Raw genomic sequence first — 16,541 nt, 5'->3', positions numbered from 1 at the left:
CCCCTCCTCTCCAGGACAACCATGTTTTCCAAACTCAACTTTCCAGGACAACCACGTTTTCTGACCCTCCTCTCCAGGAGAACCAGGTTTTCCAAACCCTCCTCTCCAGGGGAACCAGGTTTTCCAAACCCTCCTCTCCAGGAGAACCAAGTTTTCCAAACCCTCCTCTCCAGGGGAACCAGGTTTTCCAAACCCTCCTCTCCAGGAGAACCAAGTTTTCCAAACCCTCCTCTCCAGGGGAACCAGGTTTTCCAAACCCTCCTCTCCAGGAGAACCAAGTTTTCCAAACCCTCCTCTCCAGGAGAACCAGGTTTTCCAAACCCTCCTCTCCAGGACAACCAGGATGGTCCAGGTTTTCTGACCCTCCTCTCTAGGACAACCACGTTCTCCAAACCCAACTTTCCAGGACAACCACGTTCTCCAAACCCTCCTCTCCAGGACGACCACGTTTTCCAAACCCAACTTTCCTGCCCCCCCAGCTTGTTCCAGGTTCTCCACCCCCTCTATGTGATGCCGTGAGCTCCGATCCCGTCCCTCAAAGTCCACTTGAAGGGGAGTTTCGGCTCCTCACCAGGTGTTTCTCCTCCCACCTCCATCCCCATCTCCCCCCCGGCCTCTCCCGCTGAACCTCAAGCCCTTCAGGGCTGATTTTATGGAGCCGTTTGCAGCCCTGGAGCCGAGCCGAGAGCGTCCACCATAAAGTCCGGAGGCCGAGCACGGGGCCGGCACTTAACCCTCGCCGCCTCCACCCCATTGACCGCTTGACCCCGGCCGGTGGTCACTCCGTGCCCCGCGGCGAAGCTTTATTACCTTTATTATCCGAGCGGAGCGAGCCGGAGGAGTTGTCGGCGCTCGGGTTCTTCCTCATCAATTTTCTCAACGCTTCTGACCCCCCGTTGGCCGCGCGGGAGGAGCTCCAGCGAGAAGGGGGACGGGGTGGGATGGGGAAGGGCCTCCAGCGGCACCCGGAGAAGGTGAAATCGGATTTTAGGGACTATTTGCCGGAGAAGCGGCTCGGTGGGAACCTCTGGAGGTTCAACCAAGCCGCTGGTGGGACCAAACCTGGAGCTCCGTGTCCAGCTCTGGATCCCTCGGCACAGGGAGGACACGGAGCTGCTGGAGCGAGGCTGGAGGAGGCCCCGGAGATGATGGGAGGGCTGGAGAACCTCCTGGAGGCCAGGCTGGAGAGTTGGGGTTGTTCATCCTGGAGAAGAGAAGGCTCCATGGAGACCTTGGAGCAGCTTCCAGCAGGGAAAGGGGCTCCAGGGAAGCTGGGGAGGGATCAGGGAGAGCAGGGATGGGATGAGGGGAAGAGTTTGGAGCTTCTAGAGAGGAGATTGAGGTGAGATCTTGAGAAGAAACATTCTCCTGAGAGGGTGGGTCACTTCCCACTGGATCAGGGGCTCCAAGCTCCATCCAACGTGGCCTTCAACCCCTCCAGGGATGGAGCAGCCACCACTGCTCTGGGAAACCTGGCCCAGGGCCTCCAAACCCTCCCAGGAGAACGTTTCTCCCCAAGATCTCACCTCAATGTCCCCTCTAGAAGCTCCAGACGGTTCCCCTCGTCCCATCCCTGCCCTCCCTGATCCAGCAGAAGCTTCCCTGGAGCCCCTTTCCCTGCTGGAAGCTGCTCCAAGGTCTCCCTGGAGCCTTCTCTTCTCCAGGATGGACACCCCCAACTCTCCAGCCTGGCCTCCAGGAGGTTCTCCAGCCCTCCCATCATCTCCGGGGCCTCCTCCGGCCTCGCTCCAGCAGCTCCGTGTCCTCCCTGTGCCGAGGGCTCCAGAGCTGGACACGGGCTCCAGGGTTGGTCCCACCAGAGGAGCAGAGGGGACAATCCCCTCCCTGGTCCTGCTGCTCCCCCGGCTTTGGACGCAGCCCAGGACACGGTTGGAGCTCCCGGGGCCTTCTCCTCGGAGCTGCTCCCAGCCCCTTCCCCACCAACCTGGATCGGGGTTTGGGGCTCCTGGAGACCCCAAGGATTGACCTCCCGCAGCAGGACAAGCCGCGAGAGTTGGGGTTCTTCATCGTGGGGAGGAGAAGGCTCCGAGGAGCCCTTGGAGCAGCTCCCCGACCCTGAGGGGGCTCCCGGAGAGCTGGGGAGGGGCTGTTCCCACGGGCTGGTGGGGCTGGGACTGGGGGAACGGGGACAAACTGGGGAGGGGTTAGACCGGACACCAGGAGGAGCTTCTCACCGCGAGGGTGGGGAGACCCTGGACCAGGTTGTCCAGGGAAGCTGGGGCTGCTCCATCCCTGGAGGGGTTGGAGGCCACCTTGGATGGAGCTCGGAGCTCCTCATGCCGTGGCCCTGGATGATCTTTCGGGTCCCTTCCAACCCGACCTCTTGGCTAATTCCCGAATTTAGAAGGAATTCCCAGTTCGGAGCCTTCGGGAGGCTCCTTCTCGCCATCCACCCCGCCAGGAACCTCTTCTCCAACAGCTTTTTCTCCTTCCATCTCCTCCATCTCCTCCTCCTCCTCTCGCCGTCTCCCTGGCAACGCCTGGAAAAGTTGCTCGGGAAGCTGCTCCGGGCGCCTTCCCAAATCCATGCAAACCCGATTAGGCGTCTCGGGGGGGGAACCTTGGCTGCTTGATCGAATTAACGAGCCCTCACGGCAACGAGGAGGAGCGGGGATGGGGGGGACGGGGACCGCGGCGTGTCCTCAGCGCTAATGACCCTGGCGCTCGTGTCACTGATGGATCCGCTTCCCTCCATCCCCCCAACCCCGACCTCCTGCTCTTCTCGTTTGCCCTGGAAACGAAGCCGTTCGCAGGAAGGAGAACGGATGGTACGACGAGGAGCACCCGCTCGTCTTCCTCTTCTTGGGATCTTCTGGAATAGGTAATGGTGGGATGGAGGGAGGAGAAGTTGGGGCTCCCCCACCCCCCACCCCGCACCAGTTAAAACCAGTTAGAAGGGCGTCTTCTCCTTCAAAATGGCCATCGCGGCCTTCGTCGCGTTGGGCGGCCACCACCAGGCTTGGGCCGGAGGGTTCTGGGGGCACCTGGGGGTCCCCAAGGATGGAGAAGGGGCGGCGCCCACAGGATAATTGGGGAATCTTGGAATCTTGGGTTGGAAGGGACCTCAAAGCCCATCTAGTTCCACCGCCTGATGTGTCAACCAGACCCTTGGAATCATGGAATGGGTTGGGTTGGGTTGGCTTGGAAGGGACCTCAAAGCCCATCCAGATCCACCTTCCTGCAATGTGAACCATCCCTTGGAATCATGGAATGGTCCAGCTCCCTCTCTAGCTCCTCCTGCCCTCCAGCCATGGATCCAGATCCCTCTCTAGATCCTCCTGCCCTCCAGCCATGGATCCAGATCCCTCTCTAGCTCCTCCTGCCCTCCAGCCATGGATCCAGCTCCCTCTCTAGCTCCTCCTGCCCTCCAGCCATGGATCCAGATCCCTCTCTAGCTCCTCCTGCCCTCCAGCCATGGATCCAGATCCCTCTCTAGCTCCTCCTGCCCTCCAGCCATGGATCCAGATCCCTCTCTAGATCCTCCTGCCCTCCAGCCATGGATCCAGCTCCCTCTCTAGCTCCTCCTGCCCTCCAGCCATGGATCCAGGTCCCTCTCTAGCTCCTTCCACCCTCCATCCCTGGATCCGTGTCCCGATCCCCCCTGATTTTATGGATCTTAAGGCCGAGAACGTCTCCAGGGATGGGGATGAACCCCCTTGAACGTCTTTTCTCCCTTCGAACAGGAAAAACGGAGCTGGCCAAGCAGACGGCCAAGTACCTCCATAAGGACATCAAGAAGGTGACTCCCCTTCCTTGTGCTTCTTCCCGTGGGCTGGGGTTGGTTTCTTGGTGCTTCCACACGGGTTTTGAGCCCCACCAGGGATGGAGACGCCACCAGCGCCCTGGGCAGCATCTGCCAGGGCTTCCCACCTCTTTCCATGATGGAACTTCTCCCAGGATCCAACCTCAACCTCCCCTGGAGCAACTTGAGGCCGTTTCCTCTCATCCCACCCCATGTTCCTTGGGAGGAGACCCCAACCCACCTCCCCACAAGCTCTTTTCTGGAGAGCGATGAGGTGTCCCCTCAGCCTCCTCTTCTCCAGACTCAACCCCAGGTCCCTCAGCTGCTCCTCAACCCTTGTTCTCCAGCCCCTTCCCAGTGGAGACCGTTCCTGGTTCTCTGAGAAGCTGCTGGCGTCTTCCTCGGAATCTTGGAAGGGGTTGGGTTGGAAGGACCTCAGACCCACCCAGTTCCACGAGCAGGGACACCTCCCACTGGCTCAGGAGCTCCAAGCTCCATCCAACGTGGCCTTCAGCCCCTCCAGGGATGGAGCAGCCACCACTTCTCCTGGTAACCCATCCCAGGGCCTCCCCACCCTCCCAGGAGAACGTTTCTCCTCAAGATCCCACCTCAGTCTCCCCTCTGGAAGCTCCAAACGGTTCCTCCTCATCCTCTCACGGCACCTCCTGGTCGAGAGCTTCCCTGGAGCCCCTTTCCCTGCTGGAAGCTGCTCCAAGGTCTCCCTGGAGCCTTCTCTTCTCCAGGATGGACACCCCCACCTCTCCAGCCTGGCCTCCAGGAGGTTCTCCAGCCCTCCCATCATCTTCTCCTTCATGGAGTAGCGTTTCGAGGTGGATTTGGCCTCTCCAATCCTTGGGAGTGTCCACCCCTGAGGTCCTGGAGGGCACACGAAGCCTTGAGAATCCATCAACGTGGTTGGTTCTTCTTTCTCTTTCAGGGGTTCATCAGGATGGACATGTCGGAGTTCCAGGAGCGGCACGAGGTGAGTCGACGTTCTCTCTCTTCTTCTCCGGCCGATTTAGACAAATCCCAGCGTTGTCCTCGTTCTCCCGGGGGGGGCTGAGCATCTCCTGCTTCGGATGGTGACTGGAAGCATCTCTCCGTCATCACCGGAGAGGTGGGACATCTCACCGAGGTCACCTGAGGAGCTGGGAGGACCCGGAATCCCTTTGGAGGGGTCTGTGTCCTACAAAAATGGATGAGATCCTGGCTGAGATACCTTCAGAATCATGGAATCGTGGATTGGGTTGGCTTGGAAGGGACCTCAAAGCCCATCAAACCTGCTCTTGACCATCTCCCGCTGGATCTGGTAGCTTCGAGCAACCTGGAGATGTTCAAGGCCGGGTTGGATGGGGCTGGAGCCACCTGGAGATGTTCAAGGCCAGGTTGGATGGGGTTGGAGCCACCTGGAGATGTTCAAGGCCGGGTTGGATGGGGTTGGAGCCACCTGGAGATGTTCAAGGCCGGGTTGGATGGGGCTGGAGCCACCTGGAGATGTTCAAGGCCGGGTTGGATGGGGTTGGAGCCACCTGGAGATGTTCAAGGCCGGGTTGGATGGGGTTGGAGCCACCTGGAGATGTTCAAGGCCGGGTTGGATGGGGTTGGAGCTCTCTGGAGATGTTCAAGGCCGGGTTGGATGGAGCTTTGAGCCACCTGCCCCAGCTGGAGGTGGCCACCCTCCTCCTTCCTGGTGGCCCTGGATCACCTTGGTCGTGTCCTGATGTTTCCTCCTAGGTCGCCAAGTTCATCGGGTCCCCACCCGGCTACGTGGGCCACGAGGAGGGGGGGCAGCTCACCAAAAAGCTCAAGCAGTGTCCAAACGCCGTGGTCCTCTTCGACGAGGTCGACAAAGCCCATCCAGACGTCCTCACCATCATGCTCCAGCTCTTCGATGAGGTAGGGCCTCCTTTCCGGGGTGGAGACGGCGCCGGGGAGGTTCAGAAGAAGACAGGGGATGTGGATCCATGGCTGGAGGGCAGGAGGAGCTAGAGAGGGATCTGGATCCATGGCTGGAGGGCAGGAGGAGCTAGAGAGGGATCTGGATCCATGGCTGGAGGGCAGGAGGAGCTAGAGAGGGATCTGGATCCATGGCTGGAGGGCAGGAGGAGCTAGAGAGGGATCTGGATCCATGGCTGGAGGGCAGGAGGAGCTAGAGAGGGATCTGGATCCATGGCTGGAGGGCAGGAGGAGCTAGAGAGGGATCTGGATCCATGGCTGGAGGGCAGGAGGAGCTAGAGAGGGATCTGGATCCATGGCTGGAGGGCAGGAGGATCTGCAGAGGGATCTGGATCCATGGCTGGAGGGCAGGAGGAGCTAGAGAGGGATCTGGATCCATGGCTGGAGGGCAGGAGGAGCTAGAGAGGGATCTGGATCCATGGCTGGAGGGCAGGAGGAGCTAGAGAGGGATCTGGATCCATGGCTGGAGGGCAGGAGGAGCTAGAGAGGGATCTGGATCCATGGCTGGAGGGCAGGAGGAGCTAGAGAGGGATCTGGATCCATGGCTGGAGGGCAGGAGGAGCTAGAGAGGGATCTGGATCCATGGCCGGAGGGCAGGAGGATCTAGAGAGGGACCTGGATCCATGGCTGGAGGGCAGGAGGAGCTTGAGAGGGATCTGGATCCATGGCTGGAGGGCAGGAGGAGCTAGAGAGGGAGCTGGATCCATGGCTGGAGGGTAGGAGGATCTGCAGAGGGATCTGGATCCATGGCTGGAGGGCAGGAGGAGCTAGAGAGGGATCTGGATCCATGGCTGGAGGGCAGGAGGAGCTAGAGAGGGATCGGGATCCATGGCTGGAGGGCAGGAGGGTCTCCAGAGGGGTCTGTGTCGCGACCTTCTCCGAGGTTTGTGGCTCTGCCGTGTCCCAGGGCCGGCTGACGGACGGCAAGGGCAGGACCATCGACTGCAAAGACGCCATCTTCATCATGACGTCCAACGTGGGCAGCGAGGAGATCGCCCAGCACGCCCTCCAGCTCCGCCAAGAGGCCCTGGACATGAGCAAGAAGAGGCTGGCCGAGAACTTAGGTACCTCCCACCCTTCCCGACCCTCTCCTGCTCTTCGGAGAAGGTTTCGTGTCCCACCTCGCCGCCCCCCTGAGCCGCAGCTCTCTCCCCGTGGTCTCCTCGCACCTTCCGTCCTCGCTGAAGCCTCCCAGATGCCTCCTAGAAAAGAGCGAGGGACGTCCCGGCCTCCGCTCTAAAGAGGTTTAAGGGGTTTGCTCCATGGAATCATGGAGTTATTTAGGTTGGAGAAGACCTCGAGGTCATCAAGTCCACCCAGCAGCCCAGCAGCACCGGGTCTTCCTAACCAGGTTATCCACATGGTCCTTCCAGAAGGATCCGAGCTTAACCCCAATCCATGCTGGGCAGGGAATGGACTGGGAGGTTGTCCCGATCCCTCTCTAGCTCCTCCTGCCCTCCAGCCATGGATCCCGATCCCTCTCTAGCTCCTCCTGCCCTCCAGCCATGGATCCAGATCCCTCTCTAGCTCCTCCTGCCCTCCAGCCATGGATCCAGATCCCTCTGCAGATCCTCCTGCCCTCCAGCCATGGATCCAGATCCCTCTGCAGATCCTCCTGCCCTCCAGCCATGGATCCAGCTCCCTCTCTAGCTCCTCCTGCCCTCCAGCCATGGATCCAGCTCCCTCTCTAGCTCCTCCTGCCCTCCAGCCATGGATCCAGATCCCTCTGCAGATCCTCCTGCCCTCCAGCCATGGATCCAGATCCCTCTGCAGATCCTCCTGCCCTCCAGCCATGGATCCAGCTCCCTCTCTAGCTCCTCCTGCCCTCCAGCCATGGATCCAGATCCCTCTCTAGCTCCTCCTGCCCTCCAGCCATGGATCCAGCTCCCTCTCTAGCTCCTCCTGCCCTCCAGCCATGGATCCAGATCCCTCTCTAGATCCTCCTGCCCTCCAGCCATGGATCCAGCTCCCTCTCTAGCTCCTCCTGCCCTCCAGCCATGGATCCAGATCCCTCTCTAGATCCTCCTGCCCTCCAGCCATGGATCCCGATCCCTCTCTAGCTCCTCCTGCCCTCCAGCCATGGATCCAGATCCATTGGAGACCTCGTTGGCTGGAGAAGGGACTGGGAGCCCCCGGAGATGATGGGAGGGCTGGAGAACCTCCTGGAGGCCAGGCTGGAGAGTTGGGGTTGTCCATCCTGGAGAAGAGGAGGCTCCAGGGAGACCTTGGAGCAGCTTCCAGCAGGGAAAGGGGCTCCAGGGAAGCTGGGGAGAAGCTCTGGACCAGGGAGAGCAGGGATGGGACGAGGAGGAGCAGTTTTGGAGCTACAAGAGGGGAGATTGAGGTGAGACCTTGAGGAGAACATTCTCCTGAGAAGGTTGGGAGGCCCTGGACCAGGTTGCCTGGAGCAGTGGTGGCTGCTCCATCCCTGGAGGGGTTGAAGGCCACGTTGGATGGAGCTTGGAGCTCCTGATGCAGTGGGAGGTGTCCCTGCTGGTGGAGCTGGGTGAGTTTGAGGTCCCTTCCAACCCAACCCATTCCATGAGTCTCTGATGGACACTGGTGTGGGAGACGCGTCTCCTGTTACCTGAAACCTCCAGAAGACGCTCCTCTGGGACCTCCAACCTTCTCCCAAGCCCCGTGTGGTGGGTGTGGAGGTTCCACGTCCACGTGGAGCTGCTCCCTTGGACCTTCCCTCACGCCCCTGCACCTTCTCAGGTGGCTTCGCTCCTCCATCCCCCAGGAGCCGCGGAGCTGGGGGGGCCCAGGTCCCTCCAGCCCCACCGACCGCGCTGTCCTCCTGCTTTGCAGGTGACGTCCAGGTGGCGGAGAAGATCACCATCTCCAAGCAGTTCAAGGAGAAGGTCATTCGGCCCATCCTGAAGGTAACGGGTCGGCTCCTTCGCTCGTGGCTTCGGTTTCAGGCGTCCCGAGCTCCGGTTGCTCCGTCACACGGTGCCGTGTCCATCCTGCTCCTCCCCACCAAGGCTGGAGAGTTGGGGGTGTCCATCCTGGAGAAGACAAGGCTCCAGGGAGACCTTGGAGCAGCTTCCAGCAGGGAAAGGGGCTCCAGGGAAGCTTCTGCTGGATCAGGAGAGCAGGGATGGGACGAGGGGAACCATTTGGAGCTTCTAGAGGGGAGATTGAGGTGAGACCTTGAGGAGAAACGTTCTTCTGAGAAGGTTGGGAGGTCCTGGACCAGGTTGCCCAGAGCAGTGGTGGCTGCTCCGTCCCTGGAGGGGTTGAAGGCCACGTTGGATGGAGCTTGGAGCTCCTAATCCAGTGGGAGGTGTCCCTGCTCATGGATCTGGATGAGCTTTGAGGTCCCTTCCAACCCATGACTCCATGATAGAGCTGGAGCCCAGGAGAACCCCAGAACATCTTCTTGGCTTCCTGCGCCCTCATGGTAGAAGAACCATGGGACGAGGAGGAGAAGGTGGGAACATGGATTTAAGGGGTCACCACGGCTGATCTCCAGCTCTTCTGCAGGAGGGACCAGGATCCCTGACCTCAACCGCCTCTCCCCACCCCTCTGAGCGTCTTTAAGACGTTGCTGAAGGTCTTTGTGGTGCTGCCCCTGCAAGGAACCAAGGGTCGGACCTCCTGGGTCGACCTCCTGGTTGCTTCCGGGGAGGAGGAAGCAGCAGGAGAAGCTGGAGCTGGGCAGATGTGGCCGGAGACATCGGTTTCTAGATCCTCTTGGTGTCTCCAGAAGAGCAAACTCCTCCTGGAAACCACCCTGAGAAGTTCTCCTGGTGGCCCCGGAGCTGGATTTCCAGCCCCGTGGCGAGGGGTGGGGTGGCTTCCTGGACTCTTGAGCTTCTGGAGGTGGAGGAGACGCCAGGGGAGCTTCTCCTGTGGTGTCTCCAGCCCCGTGACCTCGTCCCGGTCCCCCCCCCAGGCTCATTTCCGACGGGACGAGTTCCTGGGAAGAATCAACGAGATCGTCTACTTCCTCCCTTTTTGCCACTCGGAGCTGATCCAGTTGGTCAACAAGGAGCTGAAGTTCTGGGCCAAGAAGGTAAATCCTTGGCTCCACCTGTGGTGGGACCAGGATGAGCTCCAGGGCGCGTCCCAAGACCTCGTTGGGCTCGTTGGCCTCCAGGCATCCGGGTTTCCCGGGGGTCTGGCCTGGTGGAGCTCCTCACGTCCCTCCGGATTGTCCCCGATCCTGAAGGAATGAGGTTGCTGGAAGTTCTACCAACACCTGCTGGAAGGTCTTCTGCGTCTTCTTCTCCCCAACAGGCCAAGACGAGGCACAACATCACCTTGCTGTGGGACAGGGAGGTCATGGACGTCCTGGCTGACGGCTACAACCTCCACTACGGAGCCCGATCCATCAAACACGAGGTAGAGCCGAAGGGTCTCCAGGTGGATCAGGGCTCTGGGATGGGTTCTCCAGGGGGATCAGGGCTCTGGGATGGGTTCTCCAGGTGATCAGGGCTCTGGGATGGGTTCTCCAGGTGGATCAGGGCTCTGGGATGGGTTCTCCAGGTGGATCAGGGCTCTGGGATGGGTTCTCCAGGTGGATCAGGGCTCTGGGATGTGTTCTCCAGGTGGCTCAGGGCTCTGGGATGGGTTCTCCAGGTGGCTCAGGGCTCTGGGATGGGTTCTCCAGGTGGATCAGGGCTCTGGAATGGGTTCTCCAGGGGGATCAGGGCTCTGGGATGGGTTCTCCAGGTGGATCAGGGCTCTGGGATGGGTTCTCCAGGTGGATCAGGGCTCTGGGATGGGTTCTCCAGGTGGATCAGGGCTCTGGGATGGGTTCTCCAGGTGGATCAGGGCTCTGGGATGGGTTCTCCAGGTGGATCAGGGCTCTGGGATGGGTTCTCCAGGTGGATCAGGGCTCTGGGATGGGTTCTCCAGGTGGATCAGGGCTCTGGGATGGGTTCTCCAGGTGGATCAGGGCTCTGGGATGGGTTCTCCAGGTGGATCAGGGCTCTGGGATGGGTTCTCCAGGTGGATCAGGGCTCTGGGATGGGTTCTCCAGGTGGATCAGGGCTCTGGGATGGGTTCTCCAGGTGGATCAGGGGTGTGGGATGGGTTCTCCAGGTGGATGAGGGCTCTGGGATGGGTTCTCCAGGTGGATCAGGGGTGTGGGATGGGTTCTCCAGGTGGATCAGGGCTCTGGGATGGGTTCTCCAGGTGGATCAGGGGTGTGGGATGGGTTCTCCAGGTGGATCAGGGCTCTGGGATGGGTTCTCCAGGTGGATCAGGGCTCTGGGATGGGTTCTCCAGGTGGATCAGGGCTCTGGGATGGGTTCTCCAGGTGGATGAGGGCTCTGGGATGGGTTCTCCAGGTGGATCAGGGCTCTGGGATGGGTTCTCCAGGTGGATCAGGGCTCTGGGATGGGTTCTCCAGGTGGATCAGGGGTGTGGGATGGGTTCTCCAGGTGGATGAGGGCTCTGGGATGGGTTCTCCAGGTGGATGAGGGCTCTGGGATGGGTTCTCCAGGTGGATCAGGGCTCTGGGATGGGTTCTCCAGGTGGATCAGGGCTCTGGGATGGGTTGTCCAGGTGGAACGCCGCGTTGTGAACCAGCTGGCAGCCGCCTATGAGCAGGACCTGCTGCCGCGGGGCTGCACCTTGAGGATCGCGGTGGAGGACTCGGACAAGCAGCTTCTGAAGCCCGAGGGCGACGCTTCCGCTGGCTCCGAGAAGGCGAAGGCTCCGACCCTGCGGCTGGAGATCGTGGAGAAGGGCAGCAAAGCCCGGAAACTGGACATCCAGGCGCCTCTGAACCCCGAAAACATCTCCTACTTCTTGTAGGGCCACCACGGAGCTTCTCCTTGAGGGGAAGGTTGAGGAGAAGCCCCCGAGCCCAGGCCGCGGGCGGCTCAGCCGGAAAAAGCCGGAGCTGGTCCCGGGATGGTCCCCGGGCGCGAGGAGCTGGGGCTGGGGGTGGTGGGGACGTGGAGGTGGAGGAGCTGGGGGCTTGGCCGGGCGCAGCGGGAGGGGATGGAGCTTCGGGGAGACGGGATTTAGCCGTACGGAAGCCAGGAGGGCGGCTCCGCTCGGATTCATCATTCCCAAAGTGAAGATCGTGGGGTTGGACCATCACGGGAGATGGTCCGAGCGTGGAGCAGCTTGGGTTGAGGTCCCACCGAGCGCTCGACTCTCTCTTGTCCCGATTTCTGTCTATTTATTCCAATAAACGGCACTTCCGACCCCTCCTTGTCCTGGGAAGGAACGTCCTGCGGGGTCAGGTGCCCAAGGAAGGACCATCCCACGGGGTCAGGTGCCCAAGGCTCCATCCAACGTGGCCTTCAGCATCTCCAGGGCTGGGATCTGGGGGTTCTTGTTGACAGCAAGTTGGGATCGTGGATCTGTGAGATGGTTTGGGGTGGAAGGGACCTCAAAGCCCACCCAGATCCATGAGCAGGGACACCTCCCGCTGGATCAGGAGCTCCAAGCTCCATCCAACGTGGCCTTCAATCCCTCCAGGGATGGAGCAGCCACCACTGCTCCAGGCAACCTGGCCCAGGGCCTCCAAACCCTCCCAGGAGAACGTTTCTCGTCAAGGTCTCACCTCAATCTCCCCTCTAGAAGCTCCAAACGGTTCCCCTCGTCCCATCCCTGCTCTCCCTGATCCCTCCCCACCTTCCCTGGAGCCCCTTTCCCTGCTGGAAGCTGCTCCAAGGTCTCCCTGGAGCCTTCTCTTCTCCAGGATGGACACCCCCAACTCTCCAGCCTGGCCTCCAGGAGGTTCTCCAGCCCTCCCATCATCTCCGGGGCCTCCTCCGGCCTCGCTCCAGCAGCTCCGTGTCCTCCCTGTGCCGAGGGCTCCAGAGCTGGACACGGGATCCACTGGATCATGGAGTCACGTTCTCCTCCATCCTGGATTGAAAGCGGAGGTTGTCCAGCCCGGGTGTAGGACCTCGCGCTTGGCTTGGTTGAACCTCATGAGGTTCCTCAGGAGGGGCAGGAGACAAAATACAGAAGGAATTGGGTCCAAGGAGCCCGGAATTCCCAACCCCACAAGGAATGGGTGGGAGCTGAAGATCAGGATGGGTGGGAAGGGGTCATCGGGATGAAGAAGAGGGGGTGAAGATAAAGAAGGGGGATCAGGATGGGTGGGAATGAGGGATCAGGATGGGAACTGGGGATAAGGATGGATGGGGATGAGGGATGAGGATGAAGAAGGGGGGATGAGGAGGAGGAAGAGGGATCAGGATGAGGAAGGTGGGATCAGGATGGATGGGAACTGAGGATCTGGAGGGATGGGAATGAGGGAGCAGGATGGATGGGAATGAGGGAGGAGGATGAGTGGGAAGTGGGGGATGAGGATGAGGAAGGGGGGATGAAGATGAGGAAGGGGGATCAGGATGGATGGGGATGAGGGACCAGGAAGGGTGGGAAGAGGGGATCAGGATGGGTGGGAATGAGGGATCAGGATGGGAATTAGGACCAGGATGGATGGGGATGAGGGATGAGGATGAAGATGAGGAAGGGGGATCAGGATGGGTGGGAATGAGGGATCAGGATGAGTGGGACTGAGGGACCAGGAAGGGTGGGAAGAAGGGATGAGGATGAAGAAGAAGGGATGAAGATGAGGAAGGGGAGATGGGGATGAGTTGGAAGGAGGGATCAGGACGAGGAAGAGGAGATCAGGATGGTTGGGAAGGGGGCATCAAGATGAAGAAGGTGGGGATGGGGGTCCCTGTCCCCAAGGATGGAGGGATGGGGGTCCCTGTCCCCAGGGATGGAGAGATGGGGGTCCCTGTCCCCAGGGATGGAGAGATGGGGGTCCCTGTCCCCAGGGATGGAGAGATGGGGGTCCCTGTCCCCAAGGATGGAGGGATGGGGGTCCCTGTCCCCAGGGATGCAGGGATGGGGGTCCCTGTCCCCAAGGATGGAGGGATGGGGGTCCCTGTCCCCAGGGATGCAGGGATGGGGGTCCCTGTCCCCAGGGATGCAGAGTTGGGGGTCCGTGTCCCCAGGGATGGGGAGTTGGGGTCCTCCAGGTGTCCCCCCCGCCCTTCCCCCCCCCTCCTCCCTTCCCCCCCACCCCCGGCAGCCGCAGCCGCAGCAGCTCCTCGCGTGGCAGCTTGCGGCCCTAATTAGTTTAGAGGGAAAAGGTAATTCAATTAAGTTTTTTTTTCACAAGTCCAGCAGGCGGCAGGCGGGGCCCCCCCCCGCCCGGGATTCGATTATCGGCTCTGAGACCCCCCCCAACCCCGGCTTGGGGGGCCCAGCGCCCCTCGAGGGGGACTGGGGGGACTGGGGGAATGGGGGGCTGGGGGAATGGGGGGGCTGGGGTAATGGGGGGACTGGGGGGAATGGGGGGACTGGGGAAACTGGGGGGACTGGGGGCTGGGGCTGGGGGGCTGGGGGCTGGGAGGGGGCTGGGGGGACTGGGGGGATGGGGGGCTGGGGGGGCTGGGGGGGGAAATGGGAGAAATGGGGGAACTGGAGGGACTGGGGGGACTGGGGGGAATGGGGGGAATGGGGGGACTGGGGGGAATTGGGGGGACTGGGGTCTGGGGGGACTGGGGGGATTGGGGGGACTGGGAGACTGGGAGGGAACGGGGGGACTGTGGGGACTGGGGGAATTGGGGAGACGGGGGGACTGGCTCAGCCTGTGGGATGGGGCTGGGGGGCTGGATTGGGGAATGGAGGCAGGTTATGGGGTGGGATGTGGGGTGGGATACAGGGTGTGGGACAGGGGATGGAGATGGAGATGGGGATGGGGATGGGATGGGGATGGGGATGGGGATGGGGATGGGGATGGGGATGGAGATGGAGATGGGGATGGAGATGGAGATGGGGATGGAGATGGGGATGGGGATGGGGATGGAGATGGAGATGGAGATGGGGATGGGGATGGGGATGGGGATGGGGATGGGGATGGAGATGGGGATGGGGATGGGGATGGGGATGGGGATGGAGATGGAGATGGGGATGGAGATGGAGATGGGGATGGAGATGGGGATGGGGATGGGGATGGAGATGGAGATGGAGATGGGATGGGGATGGGGATGGGGATGGGGATGGGGATGGAGATGGGGATGGGGATGGAGATGGGGATGGAGATGGAGATGGGGATGGAGATGGGGATGGGGATGGAGATGGAGATGGGGATGGAGATGGGGATGGGGATGGGGATGGAGATGGAGATGGAGATGGGATGGGGATGGGGATGGGGATGGGGATGGGGATGGAGATGGAGATGGGGATGGGGATGGGGATGGGGATGGAGATGGAGATGGAGATGGGATGGGGATGGAGATGGGGATGGAGATGGGGATGGAGATGGGGATGGGGATGGAGATGGGGATGGAGATGGAGATGGGGATGGAGATGGGGATGGAGATGGGGATGGAGATGGGGATGGGGATGGAGATGGGGATGGAGATGGGGATGGAGATGGAGATGGGATGGGGATGGAGATGGGGATGGGGATGGGGATGGAGATGGGGATGGAGATGGGGATGGGGATGGGGTGGAGATGGATGGGATGGGGATGGGGATGGGTGGATGGGATGGGGATGGGGATGGGGATGGGGATGGGGATGGGGATGGGGATGGGTTGGGGTGGGGTTGGGGTTGGGGATGGGGTTGGGGATGGGGATGGGGATGGGGATGGGGTGGGGATGGGGATGGGGATGGGGTTGGGGTGGGGAGTGGGGTGGGGATGGGGTTGGGTGGGTTGGGGATGGGTTGGGGGTGGAGTGGGGTGGGTGATGGGGATGGGGTGGGGTGGGGTTGGGGATGGGGGTTGGGTGGTTGGGGATGGGGTGGGGTGGGGTTGGGTGGGTGGGGTGGGGATGGGGTGGGGTGGGTGGGGTGTGGGGTGGGGGTGGGGGTGGGGTGGGGTGGGGTGGGGGTGGTTGGGTGGGGATGGGTTGGGGATGGGGGATGGGGTTGGGGATGGGGATGGGATGGGAAGGAATGAAGGAAGGAAAGAAGGATGGAAGGAGGGGATGGGGTGGCTGTGAGAGAGGGAGCCTGGCATCCCACGAGGGGTTAATGCGGCGCCCCGCCCCCCCCGGGCGTTATTACCATGCGGAGCCGCCCCCCCCCCCCCCCCCCCGGTCTCTCTATATCGGGGCCGGGCGAGCGGGGCCGGCGGGTCGGTGGCCATGGACTACTCGTACCTCAACTCGTACGAGTCCTGCGTGGCCGCCGTGGAGGCCTCGGCCTACGAGTTCGGGGGGCTGCGGGCAGGGGGGCTCCTTCCAGTACGGGCCTGGGCGGGGGGGGTTCCCCGCGGGGCCCCCCTGCGCCCCGCTCGCTCCCAGCTGCGCCCTCGGGGCTCTCCGAGACCACCAGCCCGCGCCCTACGCCGCAGGTAACCCCCCCCCCGGGCTCACCTGGGCTCCCCGGGGCTCCCCGGGGCTCACCTGGGCTCCCCGGGGGAGCGGGGATAACGGGGATGCTCGAGGATGCTCGGTGGTCCCCGGGGATAACGGGGATGCTCAGGGATGCTCGGAGATATAAGGGATGATCGGCGGTACCCGAGAAAATCGGGGGTGCTCGGGGATATCAGGGATGCTCGGGGGTATCGGGGATGCTCGGTGGTACCCGAGAAAATCAGGGATCCCCGGGAATACAGAGGATGCTCGGAGCCATCGATGGTTCCTGAGAAAATTGGGGATGCTCGGGGATAACGGGGATGATCAGGGATGCTCGGGGACATCGGGGATGCTCGGTGGTACCCGAGAAAATCGGGGGTGCTCGGGGATAAGGGGGATATCAGGGGTACCCGAGAAAATCGGGGATGCTCGGGGATAAGGGGGATATCAGGGGTACCCGAGAAAATCGGGGATATCGGGGATAACGGGGATATCAGGGGTACCTGAGAAAATCGGGGATGCTCGGG

The 16,541-nt window shown here is 61.6% G+C and overlaps 2 protein-coding genes across 2 annotated transcripts in view; one reads left to right on the top strand and one right to left on the bottom strand.

Moving 5' to 3' along the window:
• CLPB (ClpB family mitochondrial disaggregase) overlaps window positions 1-11,889 on the top strand; it is a 71,987-nt gene extending 60,098 nt beyond the window's left edge. Inside the window, exons 8-16 of the mRNA XM_069881723.1 lie at window positions 2,765-2,842; window positions 3,705-3,760; window positions 4,701-4,745; window positions 5,498-5,659; window positions 6,627-6,783; window positions 8,531-8,604; window positions 9,621-9,740; window positions 9,965-10,069; window positions 11,237-11,889. Coding sequence (XP_069737824.1) covers window positions 2,765-2,842; window positions 3,705-3,760; window positions 4,701-4,745; window positions 5,498-5,659; window positions 6,627-6,783; window positions 8,531-8,604; window positions 9,621-9,740; window positions 9,965-10,069; window positions 11,237-11,488 — 1,049 coding nt within the window. The 3' untranslated portion in view covers window positions 11,489-11,889. The remainder of the gene's footprint in view (window positions 1-2,764; window positions 2,843-3,704; window positions 3,761-4,700; window positions 4,746-5,497; window positions 5,660-6,626; window positions 6,784-8,530; window positions 8,605-9,620; window positions 9,741-9,964; window positions 10,070-11,236) is intronic.
• Window positions 11,890-14,342: 2,453 nt separating this feature from the next.
• LOC138734095 (uncharacterized) overlaps window positions 14,343-16,541 on the bottom strand; it is a gene marked incomplete at its 5' end in the record, with an annotated part of 7,440 nt that continues 5,241 nt past the window's right edge. The window contains one exon of the mRNA XM_069881652.1: window positions 14,343-14,620. Coding sequence (XP_069737753.1) covers window positions 14,343-14,620 — 278 coding nt within the window. The remainder of the gene's footprint in view (window positions 14,621-16,541) is intronic.

This window comes from Phaenicophaeus curvirostris, unplaced genomic scaffold (genome assembly GCF_032191515.1).
Source record: "Phaenicophaeus curvirostris isolate KB17595 unplaced genomic scaffold, BPBGC_Pcur_1.0 scaffold_59, whole genome shotgun sequence".
NCBI lineage: Eukaryota > Metazoa > Chordata > Aves > Cuculiformes > Cuculidae > Phaenicophaeus > Phaenicophaeus curvirostris.
The sequence above is the reverse complement of the archived record's forward strand: the minus strand, read 5'-3'. Positions and strand labels throughout refer to the sequence as shown.